At 44.3% G+C, this 22,005-nt stretch overlaps 1 protein-coding gene and 1 pseudogene across 1 annotated transcript in view; both read right to left on the bottom strand.

The window, feature by feature from the left end:
• Window positions 1–660: 660 nt before the first annotated feature.
• TOM1L1 (target of myb1 like 1 membrane trafficking protein) overlaps window positions 661–22,005 on the bottom strand; it is a 95,177-nt gene continuing 73,832 nt past the window's right edge. Inside the window, exons 11-16 of the mRNA XM_066588051.1 lie at window positions 11,348–11,444; window positions 9,199–9,259; window positions 7,112–7,355; window positions 5,411–5,489; window positions 2,348–2,418; window positions 661–938 (exon numbers count right to left, since the gene is read on the bottom strand). Coding sequence (XP_066444148.1) covers window positions 2,361–2,418; window positions 5,411–5,489; window positions 7,112–7,355; window positions 9,199–9,259; window positions 11,348–11,444 — 539 coding nt within the window. The 3' untranslated portion in view covers window positions 661–938; window positions 2,348–2,360. The remainder of the gene's footprint in view (window positions 939–2,347; window positions 2,419–5,410; window positions 5,490–7,111; window positions 7,356–9,198; window positions 9,260–11,347; window positions 11,445–22,005) is intronic.
• LOC136588282 (E3 ubiquitin-protein ligase SIAH1-like) lies at window positions 3,727–4,578 on the bottom strand (annotated as a pseudogene).

Genomic DNA, 22,005 nt, shown 5'->3' with positions numbered 1-22,005 from the left:
TCTGTTTTCCTGTAACAATAATTGATACATACCATTAATTAAATGTTTTTATAGGGTTTACAGCTGGGCTTTTCTATATACAGCGCTCAGAGGCCTCTGCATCTTTTCATAAGACTGTAGAGTTAAAGGGCTGTTCTCATCTTGGCTTTTCATGGCTGAGATAGGAAAACCCAGCCGTTTGCCCCGACTGCCTGACGAAAAGAGCTCTTCAGCCCAGCGCTGTTTTCATAGCTCTCATTGAAATGAACGGCAGCTACAAAGACATCGTACTACGCTATTTCCATTACTCAAGGAGTTACAGATATAGTGTTGTGTGCTCTGCTGCTTCCGTAGCTCCTATTCACTTCAAAGAGAGCTATGGAAACAGCGCTTGGCCCATTCCGTAGGCTGCTAGTGGTAGTCCTTTGCAGAGGCGTAACTTGAAGCTTCTGGGCCTCAATGCAAAACCTGTAACGGGGCCCCCAACTATAATGCTTTATTCATAGTGCTGGGTTCCCTATATAGAGAAGAGAGGCCTTATGGGCCCCCTTAGGCTCCTGGCCCTGGTTTCAACCGCATCCCCTGCACCCCCTATAGTTACGCCCCTGCTCGGTGCACCACCTTGGCAGTGGGGGCTAGAGGTAGATTCAGCAGTGTATTGAGATTTGAGAGAACAATTGGTTAAAATGAAAGCATGGATTTAATGTAAGACCCCAGAAGTCATGACTGTTCTGTACAAACAGCAATATAGTCTGGTAAACACATGGCTGCCATGAATTTTCTTGACAGGTAACAGCCTTCAGAAGGATCGCATTCTTCCATTGTAGGACTCAAGGAAGCTCTTCATTTGTCACTTCTTCCCTCAAGGTAATGCCTTCGGCTTCTTGACGCGTCAGTGACAAATCTGTGATATCAATAATTTTCTACATCCATCAGTCCACCATCCAAGGTATGACGACCTGTCACAGAGGATTTTGGACAATTAGAAGTATACACCTCACTCAATTTATACATGTTGTAGTGCTGTGAAGAAGTATGTGTCCCCTTTAAATGGTCACGGCTTTTATATATTTGTTACACTGACTAGTCTCTGATCCATAAACATATAATATCACACTCAGCGACTCTTAGGCCACTCTCACACGTGTCCAGAAAACGCCGCTTGAAATCGTGACATTTTTACCGCGATTTTGAGCGTCGTTTTTGAGCGCATGTCACAGTGTTTGAAAGCGTTTTTTTATGTACCCCATCATTGTGATGGGTGATGAGGCGTGTCAAAAAGCGCTAAAACACGCAAAAATAGAAAAATAGTGCATGTCTGCGAGGCCCAATAGAAATCAATGGTGGCCTTGTACAGCAGTTAGCGCGGCACTCACGCTAAATCGTGGTCAAAGAGCGGCGCGTGTGACAGTGGCCTAAACTATTAAATTACAGCAATTTAAGAAATGTTATACAATACCTGAATAAGCTTTGAGAAAAAGTAAGGCTGATGTCACATCGGCGTTGGAACCTGTTCGGTTTCATCGAGAGACGGAGCCATTTGGCCACAGGGATTCTTGTTTCCTACTTCCCAAACAGAGCAGGAAAACGGAACCCCAGGCAGAGATCTGCAGCCACCCTTAGTACCCTTCAAATTGACTATTTGCAAGATGTTTGGTAGTGATAACTTTAACCAGACTGTTCCTCAAATAGTTTCTGTTTATCGCTTTTCACCCTCCCAGATCCATTTTACCATGGTAGACAAATGGCACCTTGGATATCTGGCATTTATGTGCTTCTCTCTGCCTATAGGTGGCCACATACTACAATAGCTGTCGGCCAAACTTACCATGCAGGTGTTCTCAATGGGGTGAGGGCAGTAAGGGTGGTTTTACATGGACAGGTTATCTGCAGTATGGGGATGAATGATTGTTCACTATTTCTTGAATGCTAATCGTTACATCTAAACGCATTCAGACGACCGTATATCAGCTGGGTATTCACGCCGGCCGATATACGGTGTCTCTCTCTGCAGGGGGAGGAGGCTGGAAGAGTCGGGAGCAGTGCTCTGAGCTCCCACCCTCTCTCTGCCTCCTCTCCGCCCCCCTGCACTATTTTCAATGAGGAGAGGCAAGACAGGGGCCGAGCTAATTCCCGGAACTTAGCCCTGCCCCTGCCCCGCCTCCTCTCATTGCAAATAGTGCAGAGGGGGCGGGAGCTCAGAGCACTGCTCCCGACTCTTCCAGCCTCCTCCCCCTGCAGAGAGTGACGCCGTATATCGTCTGGCGTGAATACCCGGCCGATATACGGTTGTCTAAATGCGCCCTTAGGCTGAATCCCCTGGCAAATACATAAGTACACTGATAGAAAGAAATCTAAGGATTATTACCAGGCACAGGGTACTAGCTAGAATTCTTCTTTGGTTTCCATGATGTCATATCAATTTCCTCATAAATAGCCCTGAAAGAAAGAGAACATATTAATAGAACCCCCGTCAGTAACTTGCAGAGCTTATCCACCTAACATAATAACGCATCACCGGTAAATGTACGTCTTTGTGTTTTCCCCTTTTCTTCATGCAAATAAGTAATGGAATAATCCTCCATGGTGCCACATATTGAAATGGTAGCTACCCTATGAGTCACTATCTGACCACCCATCATTTTTTTATGGTCTTGTCTGTTCCATAACTTTCAGTTGCATCGCTGGGTCCTGTACGCGACCCATTGATATAGTGCTAGTAGCCAGGGATATTGCCTTGGTCTAAAAAGATCATGGGCTTAAGCTGAAGACATATGCCAATCCCTCCCCCCAATCCATCACTATTGTACACTTCTTTGCAGCAATGCAGGGGTTACTCCTTTCAGTGTTCCAGTACAGTTGCAAATCATCAGCAATTACCTTCCTATTTAGCTGAGCTGGGAACTCAGTCTCATTGCCCTAGTGCTGGTGTATGTTGCTTCAGGTATCCAGACTGGTTCCTGCTTCCACATTCCTACTTGCTCTCCGTCTTGTGCTTCTCCCATGTGCGTTTTCCCTAGTGCCTTCCTGCTTTTGTATTGTCTTCTTTTCTGTGGTCTTTACGATTTGCATTTATTGTACTCTGCTGTGTTTTCAGTTCATCTTTCCTGTGCTCTGTCAGGGATAGACAAACCTCAGGTGAAGACCGTGGGGTTGTTCTTGTCAGAACGATCACCCTGCCTCTAGGCAGGGCTTTTCCCCTAACCCTGTTTTAGTTTAGAGCAAGATCTCCATCTCACGTTGCTGATTAGAGAACATCTGTCCTTGCTGGTACTTAGTGTTCCTTAGTACTTCTGCTGCTCGACGATCAGGCGGACTTGCAGCATCATACTCCAATACCTCCGTCTACCAGGATCAGCTGCTAACCTCACCAGTTCAGGATCACGGCCTAGCTGGTAAGTTAGCATAGTGGGCCCACACCCGCCATAACGCAAATTATGGTTTGAAATTGGTTGCAAGTAGAGATGAGCGAACCTACTCGTTTCGAGTAATTACTCGATCGAGCACCGTGATTTTCGAGTACTTCCGTACTTGGGTGAAAAGATTCGGGGGGCGCCGGGGGGCGGGGGGAGGCATGGCGGAGTGGGGGGTAGCAGCGGGGAACAGGGGGGAGCCCTCTCTCTCCCTCTCCCCCCCACTCCCCGCTGCAACCCCCCCACTCACCCACGGCGCTCCCCCCCCCCGAATCTTTTCGCCCGAGTACGGAAGTACTCAAAAATCGCGGCACTCGGGCGAAAAAGGGGCGGGGCCGAGTAGGTTCGCTCCTCTCTAGTTGCAAGCTATTCCTACAGGAATCTCAACTTTTGTAGATTACTTTCAAACCCTACTGGTAACACAGTACCAAACCTTTGCTTTCAAGCCCTCTGATTCTATATAACCAGTGTTGGAACAGACTACATTACACCCTTTGGGGCAGGATTTGGATAGTTTTGCTCTTCAGGAGAAAGCACATTGCTATTATAATGGCAAAGATTTTAGATTTTTTTGAAACACATTGAAATTGTTACATTTATTCCTAAATTGCCATTTTTCGCAAAGAGTCCTGCAATGCTTGTATCAAACACTAGGCAGTCACAGTTCATGATAGCTGTTACAATACCCTCATGAATAGAATGTGGAGTGGCCTCCCAAGCCAATCATCGCCAATGACCATTTAACTTCAGATGGTAAGCAAAGTTCTTAATTTATTCTGTGTGCCTATTAGCCGTACAACAGCAAAGAATTGCTGGTGACCACTGTATTTTTCCTGTTTTTCTAAGACCGGCATAAAGTGAAAACCAAAGCAGGACTGCATCATAACCCAGTCCACAGAAACACAATGTCCTCTCCGTGTAATCTTGATATGGACTTATGCTAATGCATAAAATTTGGCATGACTGCATCCAAGGACTCTTGCCATTTACAAGATGCTCCAGGGCAAGGACACGAGTGTTCACACACCTCTTTATTGTTGTCTTTCTCCGTGCGCGGCAAAGTTACCTTGCAACCTGAAGAATCGTATTGGCAGGGGAATAGGAGAGTTGGCCAAGAAGACAGACAATTAAAACCCTTAGAAGTGTCGGTCTGTCCTAAAGAAAAATTGTCAAGAAAGCCAAGATGGCAGTCAGTGCAGTTTCATATACAATCAAAAGGCACTTGGAAACTGACAAGAAGAGGTCTGGCAGACAAAAGGCCACTACAAAATAAGATGACAAGTTTTTGACAGTCAACAGTTTGTGTAATTGGCGCCTCACAGCACAAAATCTTCGGTTTAATGCAGCAAAAAATAAACAAGTTTCCATTTCAACTGTGAAGAGAAGACTTCTGTCTGACAGGTAGAATATCTGTAAGAAAGCCACTGCTGAGATTGCAAAATAAAAAAAAGGCTTGCCTGGGCCAGGCAGCACCTCGAGTGGACTACTGAAGAGTGCAAGAAGGTCTTATGGACTGATGAAACAAAATGTAACATCTTTGGTCCATCACAGAGGGTTTTTGTACGCCATTGAGTAAGTGAAAGGATATTTCCTGAGTGTGTGACACCAACTGTCAAACATGGTGGAGGAAGAGTGGATAAGCCTGAAGAAGTACCCTGCGTTTGTTCGCAAGCTCGCTATTATTACATCATGTATTTTTGTTAGCCATTAAAAGGTATCATATCTACAAGATTACTTGGTTTCTCTTGCTGGGAACAATCACATTTTGCTCTACTGGCAACACGGTACCAGATCTTTGTTTTCAAACATTCCAAGAATAGGAACTTAAACATTTCTGAGGGTTTAGAACATTTTTGAGAAACAGAATCTTACCGAAATGTTTTTGAATTTGGCGATGAAACATATAAATATAGATTTAACGTCTAATTGCATCAAATGACCTTGAGGTCACTGAATAACATCTGACGTGGCCTAATGTGACTGCCTGTAACTAGTATTACACACAGTACAGTACTTACTCTGTCTTGGTGCTTTCAGCCAGTGGATCAAACTCTAAGAGCTCATAATAATTTGGCATTGGTGCGCCGTTTCTGGTGTCTGAAATATACATTGAAAAGCGGTAATCAGAACTGAAATGACTTATGGACACAGAATTGGGTACACTATGTATTATTCTAACTTACTATATCTGTGTATTTGAGAGCAAGAAATGGGATTAAAGGGGTATACTTGCTTTTTTTTTTTTAACTACCCTGTCCGTAACAAGGAGCAGTAAGTGCGTTTCGACTTCCTCCCTTGTCCGATGAGCGTTTTTTTTGCGCACCTATGTGTGCAAAAAAAATGCGCTTGATGCATGTTAAAAATGCGCATGACTGTAGCTCCATGCCCATTGGTTTCAATGGGCGGCGCCAGCAGCACCGACCGCATTGAAAACATATGAAGAAGATCACGATCCTCTGCCACAGCTGTCACAGCTATGGCAGGGGATTCCTTCATGCCTGCAGGGATGAAGGAATCCCCTGCCACAGCTGTGGCAGAGGTCTGGGATGTTCTCCCATTGCTGTCATTTGCATGTAAAAAAGCCTCCAGGAGATGCGATTAATCACACGCCCAGGTGCATTGTTCTCTTCTTGGCTGCCCGCAGATTACAATGTTATCTGCTGACTTCCATGGAGATAACAGCTTGCGGTCTATTGAGAGATACTTTATCTCTCACTAGCTGAAGGATGGATTTTAAGTTCACCTTAAAATCGTCATTCAAGCGAAAACTGCACAATGCCCGTGTTTACATGTAATGATTATCCCTTATTTTTTGTTGTTTGAACATTTTTTGAATGATAATGGGTAAATATGCAGGGCTAAGTGAATGAATGCATTGAATCCAATGCATTCTTTCTGATGGCCAGCGTATTTATGCAGGTAAATAGCTATGTATACACGCTTGTGTGAAGACAGCCTTAGGCCTCATTCACACAAGCGTGCATTAGCGCGCGTGTATGTGCGCACAAATCTGTGCGTTCACGGATGTGCCAAAACACGCGTGAACGAAGCTCTGTGCCCATTGCTTTAAAAGGGGGCTGCCACTGCGGTCGGCGACCCCACTGAAAGCAATAGGCTGCTGGCCACCCCTGCAGTGGTTTTTGGGGAAGGGCTTGAAATATAAGCTCCTCCCTGAAAATCATCCTTAGCTGGTGTAAAAAAAAAAACATCACCTCTCTGCCACTGTTGGGACTCCTGCGCGTCTTATCACTGGATTCCCTGGCCCTCTTCTTCAGCTTGTTCTGCTGCCGGGGATTTAAAAATCTCCACCTCCTGAAAGGGCTGTGACTGATCAGCTGAGCGCAGCCTGTGATTGGTCACAGCGCTCAGCCAATCGTAGGCGGTGCTCAGCCATTCATTGAATTCAATTGGAACAATATACCAGAAGATCTTGGAAACATCACTTGTATGTTTCTCATTCTTCTCTTCTCCAATGCATAGGATAATAATTAGGCATACCTGATTGATAAGGCTTCGATATCCTTCAGTATCACCTAAATTAGGCGATTACTTCAACACTACTATCATAAAAAGATCTATCAGCCCCAAAGCAACACAAAATCACACCCTGCCATTATACTAATAACCAGTGTCCTGTCTGGTTTGTCATTCTCAATACATGACATCAATGCCCACAAGTGGATTTAATAGGTTAGCAACTGAAGTTCCTTGCAGCTCACCTGAACCTTTTTCAGAAGGTATGTTTGTGGTCGCCTTCAGTAATGGCGCAGCTATAGGACTTAGAGTTGGGACTTCGGGAAATAGAGGCGTATTTGTACATACAGGAGATGCTGACATGGGAACTGTGGGAAGTGGTGGAAATGGATGCTGAGCTGATGGGAAAAAAGGTGTTGAAACTGGAACCCCTGGGTAGAAAGGGGCTGCAGCTTGCATTGCTGGAGAGAAGAGAGAAGGATAAGGAGTCTGTAGGAGAAAAAAACAAGAACATCACTAATTATATTGTTCCTTTTAATGTTGAATTCCATTCATAGAATACAGACTACCATCAGTACTATCCACATTTTGCTTGTGGTGCTTGCAGTTCCCGCAGACTACTATTGGAATAGCTTTGATTTCGTAATGTAAATTACACCGTATTAGAGAAACCCTGTACTGTAATTCATTAATTTTAAGTGATCATAACCAAAGGCCCACTTGGACGCAATAATTCTGGCTCAAAAATCGCTCAAAGCCGTCTTTTGAGGGAGAATCGTGCAGTTTTCATCAACAAGTCGCTCATCGTTATCTTTCAGCAAGCTGAAAGACAACGATGAGCCTCGTCAGTGCTGTGCGCTGAGCTCTCAGCGGGATACCGCTGATACTATTGTTTCAGCTGGTATCCCGCTCGGAGAACACAGCTGGAATATGAAGAAGACAGCGCTTCAGCTGTGTTCTGCATACCCCGCTCGGAGCGCTCAGCTGTACGCTCCATGAAAACAGCAGGAGTATGCAGAAGACAGCGCTCCAGCTGTCTTCTGTATATCCCGCTCGGAGCGCTCAGCTGTATACCAGCTGAGTGCTTTGTGAACACAGCAGTAGTATGCAGAAGACAGCGCTCCAGCTGCGTTCTGCATACCCAGCTCGGAGCGCTCAGCTGTACACCAGCTAAGCGCTCCGAGAAGACAACAGCTGTATGCAGAAGGTCCCGCTTGTCTTCTGCATACAGCGTGAGCCTTCATTTACACACTTATGCAAATTGAACGCTCCAAACTGTCACTGAAATGCCGTTTGAGCGAATTTTGAGCGATCATCTTGCCGTGTAAATGCACACAACGATTATCGCTCAAAAGATGTCTTTTGAGCGACTTTTGAGCGATAATCATTGTGTCTAATTGGGCCTTTAGAGCAACTCCAGTAACTAAACAGTATTTGTTATACCAAAACTAATGACACTTAGTGATACATTTGCCTCTCCTATAATTATCAAACTCTACTTGTTGAAGATGGTTCACGGCGGGGTCTATCATTCTCTGCTGCACCACCATTAATGGATTTAGAAACCTTGAGAACTGTATGGGGCTATTATATAGCCTCTGTATGATGATATTATTTGGCTACTATATGACACTCCATAATTTTTGTAGCGCTTGTACTCTTTTGCTATACTTCACTGTATTGTAAAGGTAGCCTATTTTCCTTTAACCCATTAATGACCAAGCATCATAAATTTATGGCGCGTGGTCCTGGGCTTTAACCCCAGCCGATAGCAAAAATACAGTGCAGGATTGAAGCTCCTGCCATCAAGCAGCCGAGGACCCTGAGGAGAAGGCAGAAGTGATTTTTAACCGCTTCTGCCTGCTCTCTTGCAGACTACATAGCACTCAATGAGCGCTATGTAGTGGAGGGAGAAAGTTGAAGTGATACTTCTGCTATTTGACCTGGTGATCATGTGACCACCGAGTGACCCCCCCCCCCTTCCCTCTCACAGCAGAGCCGCAGGGTCCTAACAGACCCAGACCAGCTCTATTAGTGACTAATGTCACTACAGGGGAATTTTTTCCCTGCAACTGGGGCTCCTATGGATGCCCCAGCTACAGGGGGAAAGTGTGAGATTAAAAACAAAAAGGGACAATGTGAATGACCCCCGAGGTTTTAAATGACTTCATGAGGGACATAGATGTTAAAAAAATAGCTACATGATGATTTTGTATGATTCAAAGACATGACAGACCAGTGATAAGTCACAGCCCTGTTGTTGTAGAGAATATGTGTCCCTTACAAGTGTGACACATTGACACATTTGTGTTGTTTCATTAAATAGACTTACATTTTCATACAGGACTCTGGGGGGAAGACCGGACACGTGGTTCTGCCCTCCAAATGGAAATCTGGTTCGAAAAGTGACAGAACATCTAATAAGACCCTATTTAACGATACGTACTTAACCAACGTCAGAACATTTATAGAACATCAGACACAATCCTACAATTTCTGTATCAGCAATTTCTCCCAACAACCACATATGAGTATTTTGAAACTGATCGATTTTCACATACAGAATAATTTTGATTATAGCAGTAAGTACAGTTTGCATTTTGTACTGATGATCTGAGAAATTCTTGATTGATTCTTTCTATTCGGCACTACAATAGTACAGTAGGGAACTATTAAGAATAATACCATTGTATACAACAATGCTGGTACTACTTGTCAATGAGATTCTGTATGGAAAAATACCTCAATCAAATAGTCACAATTAAACCGTCTTCAAGAGAAATACCTGCTTTACTTAAAATGATAGGAGCAAGCATTTCTACACTCAGAACCACAGAATGGTAGAGTTGGAAGGGGCCTGCAGGGTCATCGGGTCCAACCGCCAACTTATTGCAGGATCACTAAATCACCCCAGACAGATGTCTGTCCAGCCTCTGAAGATTTCCATTGAAGGAGAACTCACCCCCTCCCGTGGTAACCTGTTCCACTCATTGATCACCCCCACTGTCTAATATCTAATTTGTATCTCCTCCCTTTCAGTTTCATCCCATTGCTTCTGGTCTTTCCTTGTACAAATGAGAATAGGGCTGATCCCTCTGCACTGTGACAGCCCTTCAGATATTTGTAGACCGCTATTAAGTCTCCTCTCAGCCTTCTTTTTTGCAAGCTAAACATTCCCAGATCCTTTAACCGTTCCGTGTTTCAGTATTAACATATCCTAATTGCATGGATCCTAATCATCGTCCACAACAATGTCTACACAAGTAAACCCATAGCAGCCAAAATTGGAGCTAGATAGGATTATTGATAGAAATAATGATTTGGATTCATATAATGATCTAAGGCTACTTCTTTGAAAATGAAAATCAGTGGCACTGATGGTGGCAAAACAACTGTGAAAACCACTCTTAATATTCTTGATTATACCGAAGGTCTTCTCCAGGACCCAAACACTGATGGGCTATCCTTAGAATAGAATTAAGGTTGGATTGGTGGGGTTTAGAGATGAGCGAGTATACTCGCTAAGGCACATTACTCGAGCGAGTAGTGCCTTAGCCGAGTATCTCCCCGCTCGTCTCTAAAGATTCGGGTGTCGGCGGGGAGGAACGGAGGGGAGATCTCTCTCTCCCCCCCCCCCCCCCGCTACCCCCTGCTCACCGCCGCAACTCACCTGTCACCCGCGCCGGCAGCCGAATCTTTAGAGATGAGCGGGGAGATACTCAACTAAGGCACTACTCGCTCGAGTAGTTAGCCATAGCGAGTATACTCACTCATCTCTAGTGGGGTTCTGTCTCTTAGGACTCCTTTCAAGTAGCAAAATGAAAGGACCCATTTATTGCTTAGGGGGGCACTTGAACAGGACTGATCCGAGCACCACACACGGAATCTACACTATTGGGCTTATATGGAAGCACCACTTTGCCGGTGAATGTGGTGTTTGCTGGAACAGCAGGACACCTTTTTTTCTGCTGACTGGCAGTGTCAGACCTAAGCATAGGCTATCAATTGATTGATGTAACTCCAAGAATTCTTTCATCCATAATCGTCTATTTTTGTTAAATGACTTAAGAATTAAGGCCCTTAGAGTTCAATTGTCCAAACCGGCTGAATCTGGCGGGGCCAGACAACTTCTGCATGTGTATGGCGAATCTATCAAATTTCTGTTGACAGATGATGTCAAGGAAAGACTGGGATGATTTAGTGATCCTGCACTGAGCAGGGGGTTGGACCGATGACCCTGGAGTCCCTTCCAACTCTAGCTTCTATGAAAGAAGGATCGGGTGTGTCGCCTTTCAGTGCCTGATCCTTTTGTTTTACTTAGAGATTAGCTTACCTTCCACACGCCATGTAGAATACATGAATGCTCTGCCAAACAGAGCATTTATGGGTATGGGGGAGAGAGCTGTCGGCTGAGTAGATGTTTGACCGATATCTGTTGATGGTTTATGGGCACCTTCAGTACAAGACTATTCTTTACTTACGGAGTATTTACAGCGGCTTTTACTTCTAGTAGGTCCATCTGCGGATATATAAATTTACTGCTGTTCTCATGTGGTGGTGGTTGTGTGCTTCCAGTATCTGCAATGTAAAGTTAGCCTGTTAATAGAGTACAAGATATGCTAAAATGTGGACTAAAGGTGGCCATACATATTAGAAAGAAGTACAGTATGTTGATGGTTGAGCAATTGTTAAAGGAACGGTCATTTGGTGAATATTATAAAGTATGATATTATTGCATTCACATATCCTGTCCAAGTCAGGATCTTTAATATTCATTAATTTCCTGGTAAAGTCAAGGAAATGGACTATGGCTTTGGTCCAATTATCGCTTCTTCGCTGAATGGGATAGTCTCTTACCATGTGTATACTCTTCCTGTTTCTAGCAGTTGATGGCCACAGGAAACCCTATGACCTGTAACCTTCTACTGTCCTAGCCATTCAGTAAATACACAATCCGGCCAACACCATGTCTCCGGATTATACCAGATGACGAGAACAGAGGTAAAATAATGGGGAAATTAATAATTGAAGATTCTGCTGGGTCATCCATGCAGAATAGACTAAAAAGTATCATATCTCCAGAATTGGGAGATGATGCCGAGTCAAACGCATCCACTCTTCTCTTTGTGTCGCCTCGGGATCAGGCTGAAATGCATATAAACTGAGTTAAAGGGGTTATCCCGCGCCGAAACGGGTTTTTTTTTTTTTTCAATAGCCCCCCCCCGTTCGGCGCGAGACAAACCCGATGCAGGGGTTTAAAAAAAAACGGATAGTACTTACCCGAATCCCCGCGCTCCGGTGACTTCTTACTTACCTTGCGAAGATGGCCGCCAGGATCTTCACCCACGGTGGACCGCAGGTCTTCTCCCATGGTGCACCATGGGCTCTGTGCGTTCCATTGTCGATTCCAGCCTCCTGATTGGCTGGAATCGGCACACGTGATGGGGCGGAGCTACGAGGAGCAGCTCTCCGGCACGAGCGGCCCCATTCAGAAGGGAGAAGACCGGACTGCGCAAGCGCGTCTAATCGGGCGATTAGACGCTGAAATTAGACGGCTCCATGGAGACGGGGACGCTAGCAACGGAACAGGTAAGTGAATAACTTCTGTATGGCTCATAATTAATGCACGATGTACATTACAAAGTGCATTAATATGGCCATACAGAAGTGCTGAACCCCACTTGCTTTCGCGGGACAACCCCTTTAATAATCTCTCCTATGCCATGCTTGGTGTCTGTAGATGGATAACATCATGTTATGAAATATGGTGTTCATAGCTTTTTCCTAGGAGTGCCTCGTGGGGATATATGATCTAAATATTGAATTGCATATTTGTTTAGAATTTTTTTTGCATCTAATCAACCTGCCTTCCTCTGATGTTAGGAGTGGAAGATATAAGGTGTGACTGGGGGAGTCCTTAAGACGCCAAGGGTGTAGAACCTCTTTGGTTAGAAGGCTAGGAGACTGTATCAGCTACAGGAACAGCCTCCCTTCCCCCGCTTGTTTTCTTGTGCTCAGATTCATACCGATCTAATCATCAAGGTCTGATATCCTGTTTTGCTTTGTCTCTATCTTTTCTTTTTACATTATCATTTTTTTCTTTTTAAGCATTGCTATTTTTTGTAATAAAGTCTTAATCTTTATTAAGTTCAGTCTTTGTCGCTCTATACAAAAAGATTATAGACTATGATGAAAATGTGACTTGGGTAGATATTTCTTAAGGCCCATTTAGACACAACGATTATCGCTCATAATTCACTCAAAAGCCATCTTTTGAGCGATAATCATTGTTTAAATGTTCCCATCTTTCAGTTTTTTTGTCAAACATTGTTTTTCAGTTCTGCTTGAAAACCATCGTTCAGCAGAACAGCTGATAAGCAGGACCGCATGCTGTGTTCTGCCAGGGGAGAGCTGATTACAGCTGATTGCTTTGTCTCAGCTGTCAGCCCTGCAGGCAGAACAGCTGATAAGCAGGACAGCATGCTGTGTCTGCTGTTCATGGTGCTGAATTCTCCACAAGGAGCTAGAAATTACATTGTTTTCTCTTAGCAGCCCATGGCTGAACATTGGAGCTAATTACAGAGCTAAGACCACCTGCTGAGTTCTGCAGCAGCTCCCAGAAGCTCATTTGCATGCAAAAGAAGCTGATAAAGTACAAATAGCAATTAGTGCCTATTAGTACTTTATGCAAAACGATCGCTGATCTTTCAATCTTTTGAATGATTATCTGTGTGTTTAAATGGGCATTTAATCATTTCATCATTGAAGAAACGAAAATGACATTGAGAACTTTGAGTTAGCTCTTGGCTCTGATATGTAGCCCATTTAAGTTAAATATATATACACCTTTATTCAGATCCACAAGGTTAGATGAGTGAAATCATTAAATAAACAAGTGTATATAGTAAAATAGTTGAATAACTAAAATGTAAATCAGATACCGTAATGCTTAAATCTTAAAATTGATATGTATATAGTACAATGGAAAAAGGCTATCAAGTGTTCTCCAACTAGTTTTTTTCCCTTAAAGGGGTTCTGACATGAATAATGTTTTTATGCTTTAGCAGCCATTGTTCCCTGGTCTGCCTAATGGACACAGGGAACCCACGATTAATGGCTGCTAAAACATAAAAACATAATACTTACCTTGTCTCCTGTTGTTGACATAGGGGGGGGGGTCATCTCCCAGCAGGCGCTGCTCTTCCTCTTCTTCCTCCACGAGCCGCGCTGCTCCGGGATCGCGCGCATGCGCAGTGGAGAGGTGCCCTCTGACAGGAGTCAGGACGGGCCGCGTCTCCACTGCGCACGCGCAGAATCTCGGAGTTCAGCCAGGACGGAGGGGCCGCCCACAGCAAGCACTGCTTGTTACGTGCTTGCTGTGGGTGGCCCGTCCGTTCACCTCGGAAGTGGCTGACGGACGGAGCAAAGCAGGAAGCGGTCATTTTGACTGCTCCTGCTCTGCTTCTACAAGCCACAGAAAAAGATGCCGGCTGGAGGGGACATGCCTGGCGATCGGTCCTAGCCAGGCAAGGTGAGTACAATTTTTTTTTTTTAATGTCAGAACCCCTTTAATTTCAGGTTAGAATCTAGAATGCCACGTAATTGTAAAAACTCACAAAAGAACTTTGTTACGTGCGGTGAGCTGACATTTTCTGCCTAGAACTGTCAAATTACTCCAATCATAAAGGCTGCATATCGCCAATATTTCTGCATCCAGTTAGGAGATTTGAGATTAGTATATCTGAAAAACCAGGGCTAATAAACAAACCCTAATGTCATATTTGTGTTTCTCGACCCCAAATTAGAATGGTTTCATTATTTTGAGAAAGGAAATAATTTCAAAATGCATTTTTGTTGCCCGGTGTTATTTGCACGTTTAACTATTGATGGTTTCATACGCTGGATATATTGGTTCATTTTCGACCGTCACTGTATGCCATCCATCACTTCTATACATCATTTGTGTTCACGATGTAAGGCAATGTATTTTTCCAAAATTTTAATGTGGCGATAACTTTGTAGAGCCACCTGGCCAGTAGGACCTCCGAGGTTTGAGTGGATGGATGGGCTGACGGGGCTGGCGACACAAGACCCAACTTACTGTTGGCGACAGGGCCTTGGTTGGGACAGTCCTCTACAGGTATCGGACCATGAGGCACTGTGGGTGCTAAAGTAGGTCTGAACACCACTTCCCTGATGAGGCGTTCTCCGCGAGGGATCAGATGACATCATGCTAAAGCGTTTTTTTTTTTAAATTTTGCGATATCGACTCATTCCAAACAGCAACAATTGTGTTATGGCTGGGATTGTGGCTCAGAGTGTCGCTCTCTTACTTCAAGGCCAGTTCATTTCATATGAAGACACAATCCACAATACTCCAGAGTCTGGCAAATCGGGAATACCCTGAAGAGCGTAATCATCTGCCTTATAGAAGCATTCACTCCATTTCGAAGTCCTAGTTTTCCGAAGTGACTTACAACATCCCACCTTACTCTTCTGTCTCTCCTACTCTACGCCTTAAGCATGACACCTCATCTCCGATCCCCGCTACCATGAGAGACCATAAACCACCTCCACAGCCTACTAAAAAATTGAAAGGCACAGACCTAAAACATATTAGCCAAACAATATAAACTCAACTACAATAATTAAGTGGGGGTTCACTCCTGCTACAACTGGGGGAGCATAAAGTAAGTAAGTTGAAAGTTTCGACAGCAGTGACGCCTTCACGATTTACGAAGCTCAGTTCCTCAATACCCGTTTTGGAGGTGACCCTGCCATCCACCCTTGGTGCAGTAAGGCTTACTGTATATGTAATGCGAGATAATAAAATTAAGTGCTAAATATTCAATACATTTGCAAGAAGTTTTTTTGTTTCCTGGGTAACCAGTTCCGGGAGTCGAACCAGGAGAAGTCTAAATTGCTAGATGATCTACAGTGTCCCGGTAATTCTCAAGCCCTCACCTTGGTTACCCTGACAACAGAGGTTATGTCTTTCATTCTTACCTGCGTATAGTACTGGTTACAATGGCGTATAGAGGGAGACATATACCGCATGGCATGAGGTGCACGCCTGCAGGCCTCCGCATTAAGCGTGTGGCTTACAAGGAGCTCGCATACCAAACACTTTATAAAGCGGGGAAATGTGTCACGTTAAACACGGGAAGCACAAGGTAGACGTGTTATCGAGTTCTCTTAGCAAACATCAACGTGCAATTTGGCAACAATAGCTTGTTTGTGAGTAACACCTACTTGAACCACTTTGCCTTTGGCTTTGACATCTTGATTGTGAAGTATTGATTGGCGCACTGCGCTCGGAGCAGTGATGTTTGTACCCGTTCTGGAAGCATTAGTTGCTTTGTTTGCCAATGTTCAGTGTAAACGGCTCTTCCAGTTTTATTAATTTCTGCAATATCACTTGACGAGTCGGAAAACGATATCAATGAGGTCAGGGAGTCGGGAGCCCTACTACGGCGGCATTAAAGCAGGAGCAAAAGAAACACTTAGGCTGGGTTCCCACGGGTCGTATTCCTGGCGGAAATCTTGCGGTTTTGCCGCAGCGAAAAACCGCGAGATTTCCACCGGGAAAGCGTGGCTTCAAAACCTGGGGCACTTAGCCATGGGTTTTGGAGCAAATTGGCTGCATGCTTTTCCGTTGTGCTCGGCCCTCCCATAAAGGAGAGCGCAGATGCAATGGAAATAAAAAAAATAGACATGCTGCGGCTGGGGAATTTGCGCCACAGTGCCGGCTTTGCCGCAGCGGATTGCTCGTCCCGTGTGGACGAGATTTTTGAAAAATCTCGTTCACATGGCTGGTTAATGCTGAGATTTGCGGCCACAGGCGGATTTGCCGCAGCGAAATTCCAGACGTAACTTACGCAGCAAATCCGCCCTGTATGAACCCCGCCTTACTGTTCAGACTCCACCAGCTTGGGACCTACATCATCCCACACCCAACAGTGGCTGCAAGACATCATTATCTGCTGGATGGCAGTATTATTTAGCTACAGGGGTACTATCTGGTTACTATATGGCGGTATTATTCAGATACAGGTGTAGTATTTTAGGCACTATATGGCAGTATTATTGGGATATAGGCACTGTATGGCAGTATTTAGATAAAGGGGTAGTATCTAGACATTGTTTAACAATATTACTTAGATACAAAGGTAGCATCTGAAGTTGTATGGTAGGATTATTTAAATACAGGGGTACTATCTGGGCACTGTATGGCAGTATTATTGAGATATAGGGGTAGTATCTGGGCACTGTATGGCAGTATTTAGATACATTGGTAGTATTTAGGCACTGTATGGCAGTATTACTTAGATACAGGGTACTATCTGGGCACTGTATGGCAGTATTATTTAGATACAGGGGTACTATATGGGCACTGTATGGCAGTATTTTTTAGATACAGGGTACTATCTGGGCACTGTATGGCAGTATTTAGATACATAGGTAGTATCTAGGCACTGTATGACAGTATTTAGATATAGGGGTAGTATCTAGGCACTGTATGGCAGTATTTAGATATAGGGGTAGTATCTAGACATTGTTTACAATATTATTTAGATACAAAGGTAGCATCTGAAGTTGTATGGCAGGATTATTTAAATACAGGGGTACTATCAGGACACTGTATGGCAGTATTATTGAGATATAGGGGTAGTTCTGGGCACTGTATGGCAGTATTTAGATACATTGGTAGTATTTAGGCACAGTATGGCAGTATTATATAGATACAGGGTACTATCTGGGCACTGTATGGCAGTATTATTTAGATACAGGGTACTATCTGGGCACTGTATGGCAGTATTTAGATACATAGGTAGTATCTAGGCATTGTATGGCAGTATTATTTAGATACAGGGTACTATCTGGGCACTGTATGGCAGTATTATTTAGATACGAGGTACTATCTGTGCACTGTATGGCAGTATTCTTTAGCTACAGGAGTACTACCTGGGTACTGTATGGCAGTATTATTTAGATACAGTGTACTACCTGGGCACTGTATGGCAGTATTTAGATACAGGAGCAGTACCTGGGTACTGTATGGCAGTATTATTTAGATACAGGGTACTACCTGGGTACTGTATGGCAGTATTATTTAGTTACAGGGTACTATCTGGGCACTGTATGGCAGTATTATTTAGATACAGGGTACTACCTGGGTACTGTATGGCAGTATTATTTAGATACAGGGTACTACTTGGGTACTGTATGGCAGTATTATTTAGATACAGGGTACTACCTGGGTACTGTATGGCAGTATTATTTAGATACAGGGTACTACTTGGGTACTGTATGGCAGTATTATTTAGATACAGGGTACTATCTGGGCACTGTATGGCAGTATTATTTAGATACAGGGTACTACCTGGGTACTGTATGGCAGTATTATTTAGATACAGGGTACTACTTGGGTACTGTATGGCAGTATTATTTAGATACAGGGTACTATCTGGGCACTGTATGGCAGTATTATTTAGATACAGGGTACTACCTGGGCACTGTATGGCAGTATTATTTAGATACAGTGTACTACCTGGGCACTGTATGGCAGTATTTAGATACAGGAGCAGTACCTGGGTACTGTATGGCAGTATTATTTAGATACAGGGTACTACCTGGGTACTGTATGGCAGTATTATTTAGTTACAGGGTACTATCTGGGCACTGTATGGCAGTATTATTTAGATACAGGGTACTACCTGGGTACTGTATGGCAGTATTATTTAGATACAGGGTACTACTTGGGTACTGTATGGCAGTATTATTTAGATACAGGGTACTACCTGGGTACTGTATGGCAGTATTATTTAGATACAGGGTACTACTTGGGTACTGTATGGCAGTATTATTTAGATACAGGGTACTATCTGGGCACTGTATGGCAGTATTATTTAGATACAGGGTACTACCTGGGTACTGTATGGCAGTATTATTTAGATACAGGGTACTACTTGGGTACTGTATGGCAGTATTATTTAGATACAGGGTACTATCTGGGCACTGTATGGCAGTATTATTTAGATACAGGGTACTACCTGGGTACTGTATAGCAGTATTATTTAGATACAGGGTACTACCTGGGTACTGTATGGCAGTATTATTTAGATACAGGGTACTATCTGGGCACTGTATGGCAGTATTATTTAGATACAGGGTACTATATGGGCACTGTATGGCACTGGTATTTGAATTCTGTATCAGGGGATTATCCAGACTATAGAAGAGTATGGAGTTCCCACTGGAGCTGACAGCCATCTGTAAATTCCTGGACAGTTAGTAAACATGTCCCTGACAGTGTTTGATGCGTCTCTACCCTGTGTGAGGCTGGGCCAGCTTGTGCAGGTTATTGCCATTGTAATTCTCCCCATTTTACAGGCGACTGTGAATTCTGCTCATGTCTTCATAGGAGTAAATTGCGCTCTAGACATACAGTACGTCACTTAGAGTCGTTATGGTCGTCCAATGTGTCTAGAATAATGTTGGCTCTGTGATTGTTGGCTAGTTGTTGGAATAAATAAAAAAGCGGCCTCAGAAGCCGTTGTAGTAGTCATGTTCCATTCATCACCCCTGCAGCCAATCACTGGCCTCAGCAGTCATGTGTGCATGAACGGCATATGACTACCCAGCCTGGTGATTGGCTGCAGGGGTCACGTGACCCATAAACGGCACTGGCCACATCCTTACTATTATGGCTCATAACCACAGATTGGTAGGTCGTTCCAGTAAGATGTATTGCAATGACTGACAATGTCGTTGTGGTGGCCAGTATTGGGGTCATTATGATGACCTGACTGATATATAGGCCCGGTCCACAAACCTCGCCAGGCCATGTGGAATATCTGCATGCTCCAACGGCGGGCAAGAAATGGAAAGATTTGCATTGATTACTTGTTTTCTTGCTTGTTCTATATCTGTGGGTCCGAGCAGTGAGGCGGATATTGTGTGAGCTAGCACGACACACAAGGCATGACAGGTGTGTGCATTTACATTAAGGTGGTTTTGCTGACGCACTCGCTCAGATGGATCGATAGCAATGTGCACAGTAGGTGGAAAACCACTCGCACAGCAATGACAAGAGGCATTTAAAGAGCTCTCACGAAGACGTGAAGATGGTCTTTTTAATGGCCACTTACAAAGGTTATGCGTGTGCGTATATGTGTGTAGGGGGGGGGGGGGGGATAGCAGTTACAGATCTAGCAGAGCTGAATTTGCGACCACCACAACTCAATATGTATCCTCGGTACATTAAGGGCTCCTTCACATTAGCATTTTTTTGCCAACGTACTTGCACTATGAACAAGGCTTTTTTTGCGCACGTATCAGTACATTTTACTGTACTTTTTATGAACCCAGGGCATGTTTATTTGCGCCTAGTAGACGAACATGCCCTGATATAAATGGCTATTTAGCCTAATAAGAGCAGCCAAAACGGAGAATGTGTACAAACTAGAGATGAGCGAGTATACTCGCTAAAGGCAATTGCTCGAGCGAGCATTGCCTTTAGCGAGTACCTGCCCGCTCGAGACGGAAGGTTCGGGTGCCGGCAGCGGGCACGGAGCTGCGGGGGAGAGCGGGGCGGAACGGAGGGGAGATCTCTCTCTCCCTCTCTCCCCCCGCTCCCTCCTGCTGACTGCCACTACTCACCGCTCCCCCGCGCCGGCACCCGAACCTTCCGTCTCGAGCGGGCAGGTACTCGCTAAGGGCAATGCTCGCTCAAGCAATTGCCTTTAGCGAGTATACTCGCTCATCTCTAGTACAAACCCATTGATATCAATAGGTTCTATTCTCTGCGTATTGCGCATGCAAATTTTGCAAGCTCAACTACGCACGTGTGAAGGTCGATTATCATTTGAACAAGCGAGTGACGTCACCGCTAGCTCGTTCGCTCGTGTAGCCTGGTTCTACAGCAGATACATCGTTGGCTTGTTCTAACTAGAATCGTTCCGTCTTTCACCTTGGCTGTATAAGTGACCGAGAGAGACGGAACGAGCGCTGGTTAACCCGAACAATAAGCGAACGAGCCAACAATGGCTTTTATGCCTGCAGAATATGAATAACGGGCAAGAAGCAAATGGTTCTTGCTCGAGGTTCAATCACTGGCTTCCGTTTAGACTGAACGATTATCGCTCATTTGAACGATAATCTAAAAGCACCTTAAACCGGGAGACATCAGCAATCCGCTGCAAGGACTTCCTAAGCAGGATCAATGGGAGTATGTGCCACGTAGACACCTAGGGTGCAGGGTGGGAGACCCAAAGTAAATGCCCATGGTATCCGAGTCTAGCAGTGCCACTGGCTATCAGCGCATGGGAAAAGTAGGCCTATTGTGTTCTCATGAACGGTATCACAATATACTGACAATACAACCCCAAAGAGTTAAACTCAAGTACAGAGCTCTGCCAAGACTTGCCTGCCAAAAAATCTTACAAATGGACTAATTGTCTGTATTGCATAGGTTTATAAGCTGGCGTGAATACTCCCTGTACTAGGTGCTTGTTTCGTTAGAAGGGATATGCTCCATGACAACTTTTTGGATGGCATGTCTTCTACAATGTGACAAGGACAAGGCATTTACACTCTCCATTGTGACAAGAACGTGGTCTTTAATTATGCTTCCACTCCAGCTCCGTGCAAGCTTACTCAGCATGTACGTTCCTAGTCCCTGTGCACTGAGTATGTCAAGTCCTTGTTGTGCCCTAAGGGGCCCAATTACAGACTGCTGAAGAACACACATAAAACACTAATGATTAACTATACAGGGAGCTGGGTAAGTAGTTCTTAAAGTTCCCAGATGCCTCTCCTAAGGTTCACAAATGAGCAGAGCCACTGGCATTCGATAACGTTCGGTTTTACAGAGGAATCTGTCATCTTTGGTATTTCTTTCTTATTGATTGGAGCGACTCTTCTTGAATTAAAGTGGTTTTCTGGTTTCAGCAAATAAAGATTATGAAAAAAATATTTGCTTACTGTGAAAGTATTGAATTATATTTCATGCAGTAGTGCCGCGTGCATAATTTTTGTGCCGTGTGCATAGCAGAAAGTATACGTGCAAAAGGCACACATTATAGGTGATTTACTAACAGGGCTGAGCATGCGGCTTTGTTATAATTAACCTTTGTAA

The sequence above is a fragment of the Eleutherodactylus coqui genome, chromosome 13 (genome assembly GCF_035609145.1).
Source record: "Eleutherodactylus coqui strain aEleCoq1 chromosome 13, aEleCoq1.hap1, whole genome shotgun sequence".
In the NCBI taxonomy this organism is placed as follows: domain Eukaryota; kingdom Metazoa; phylum Chordata; class Amphibia; order Anura; family Eleutherodactylidae; genus Eleutherodactylus; species Eleutherodactylus coqui.
The sequence above is the reverse complement of the archived record's forward strand: the minus strand, read 5'-3'. Positions and strand labels throughout refer to the sequence as shown.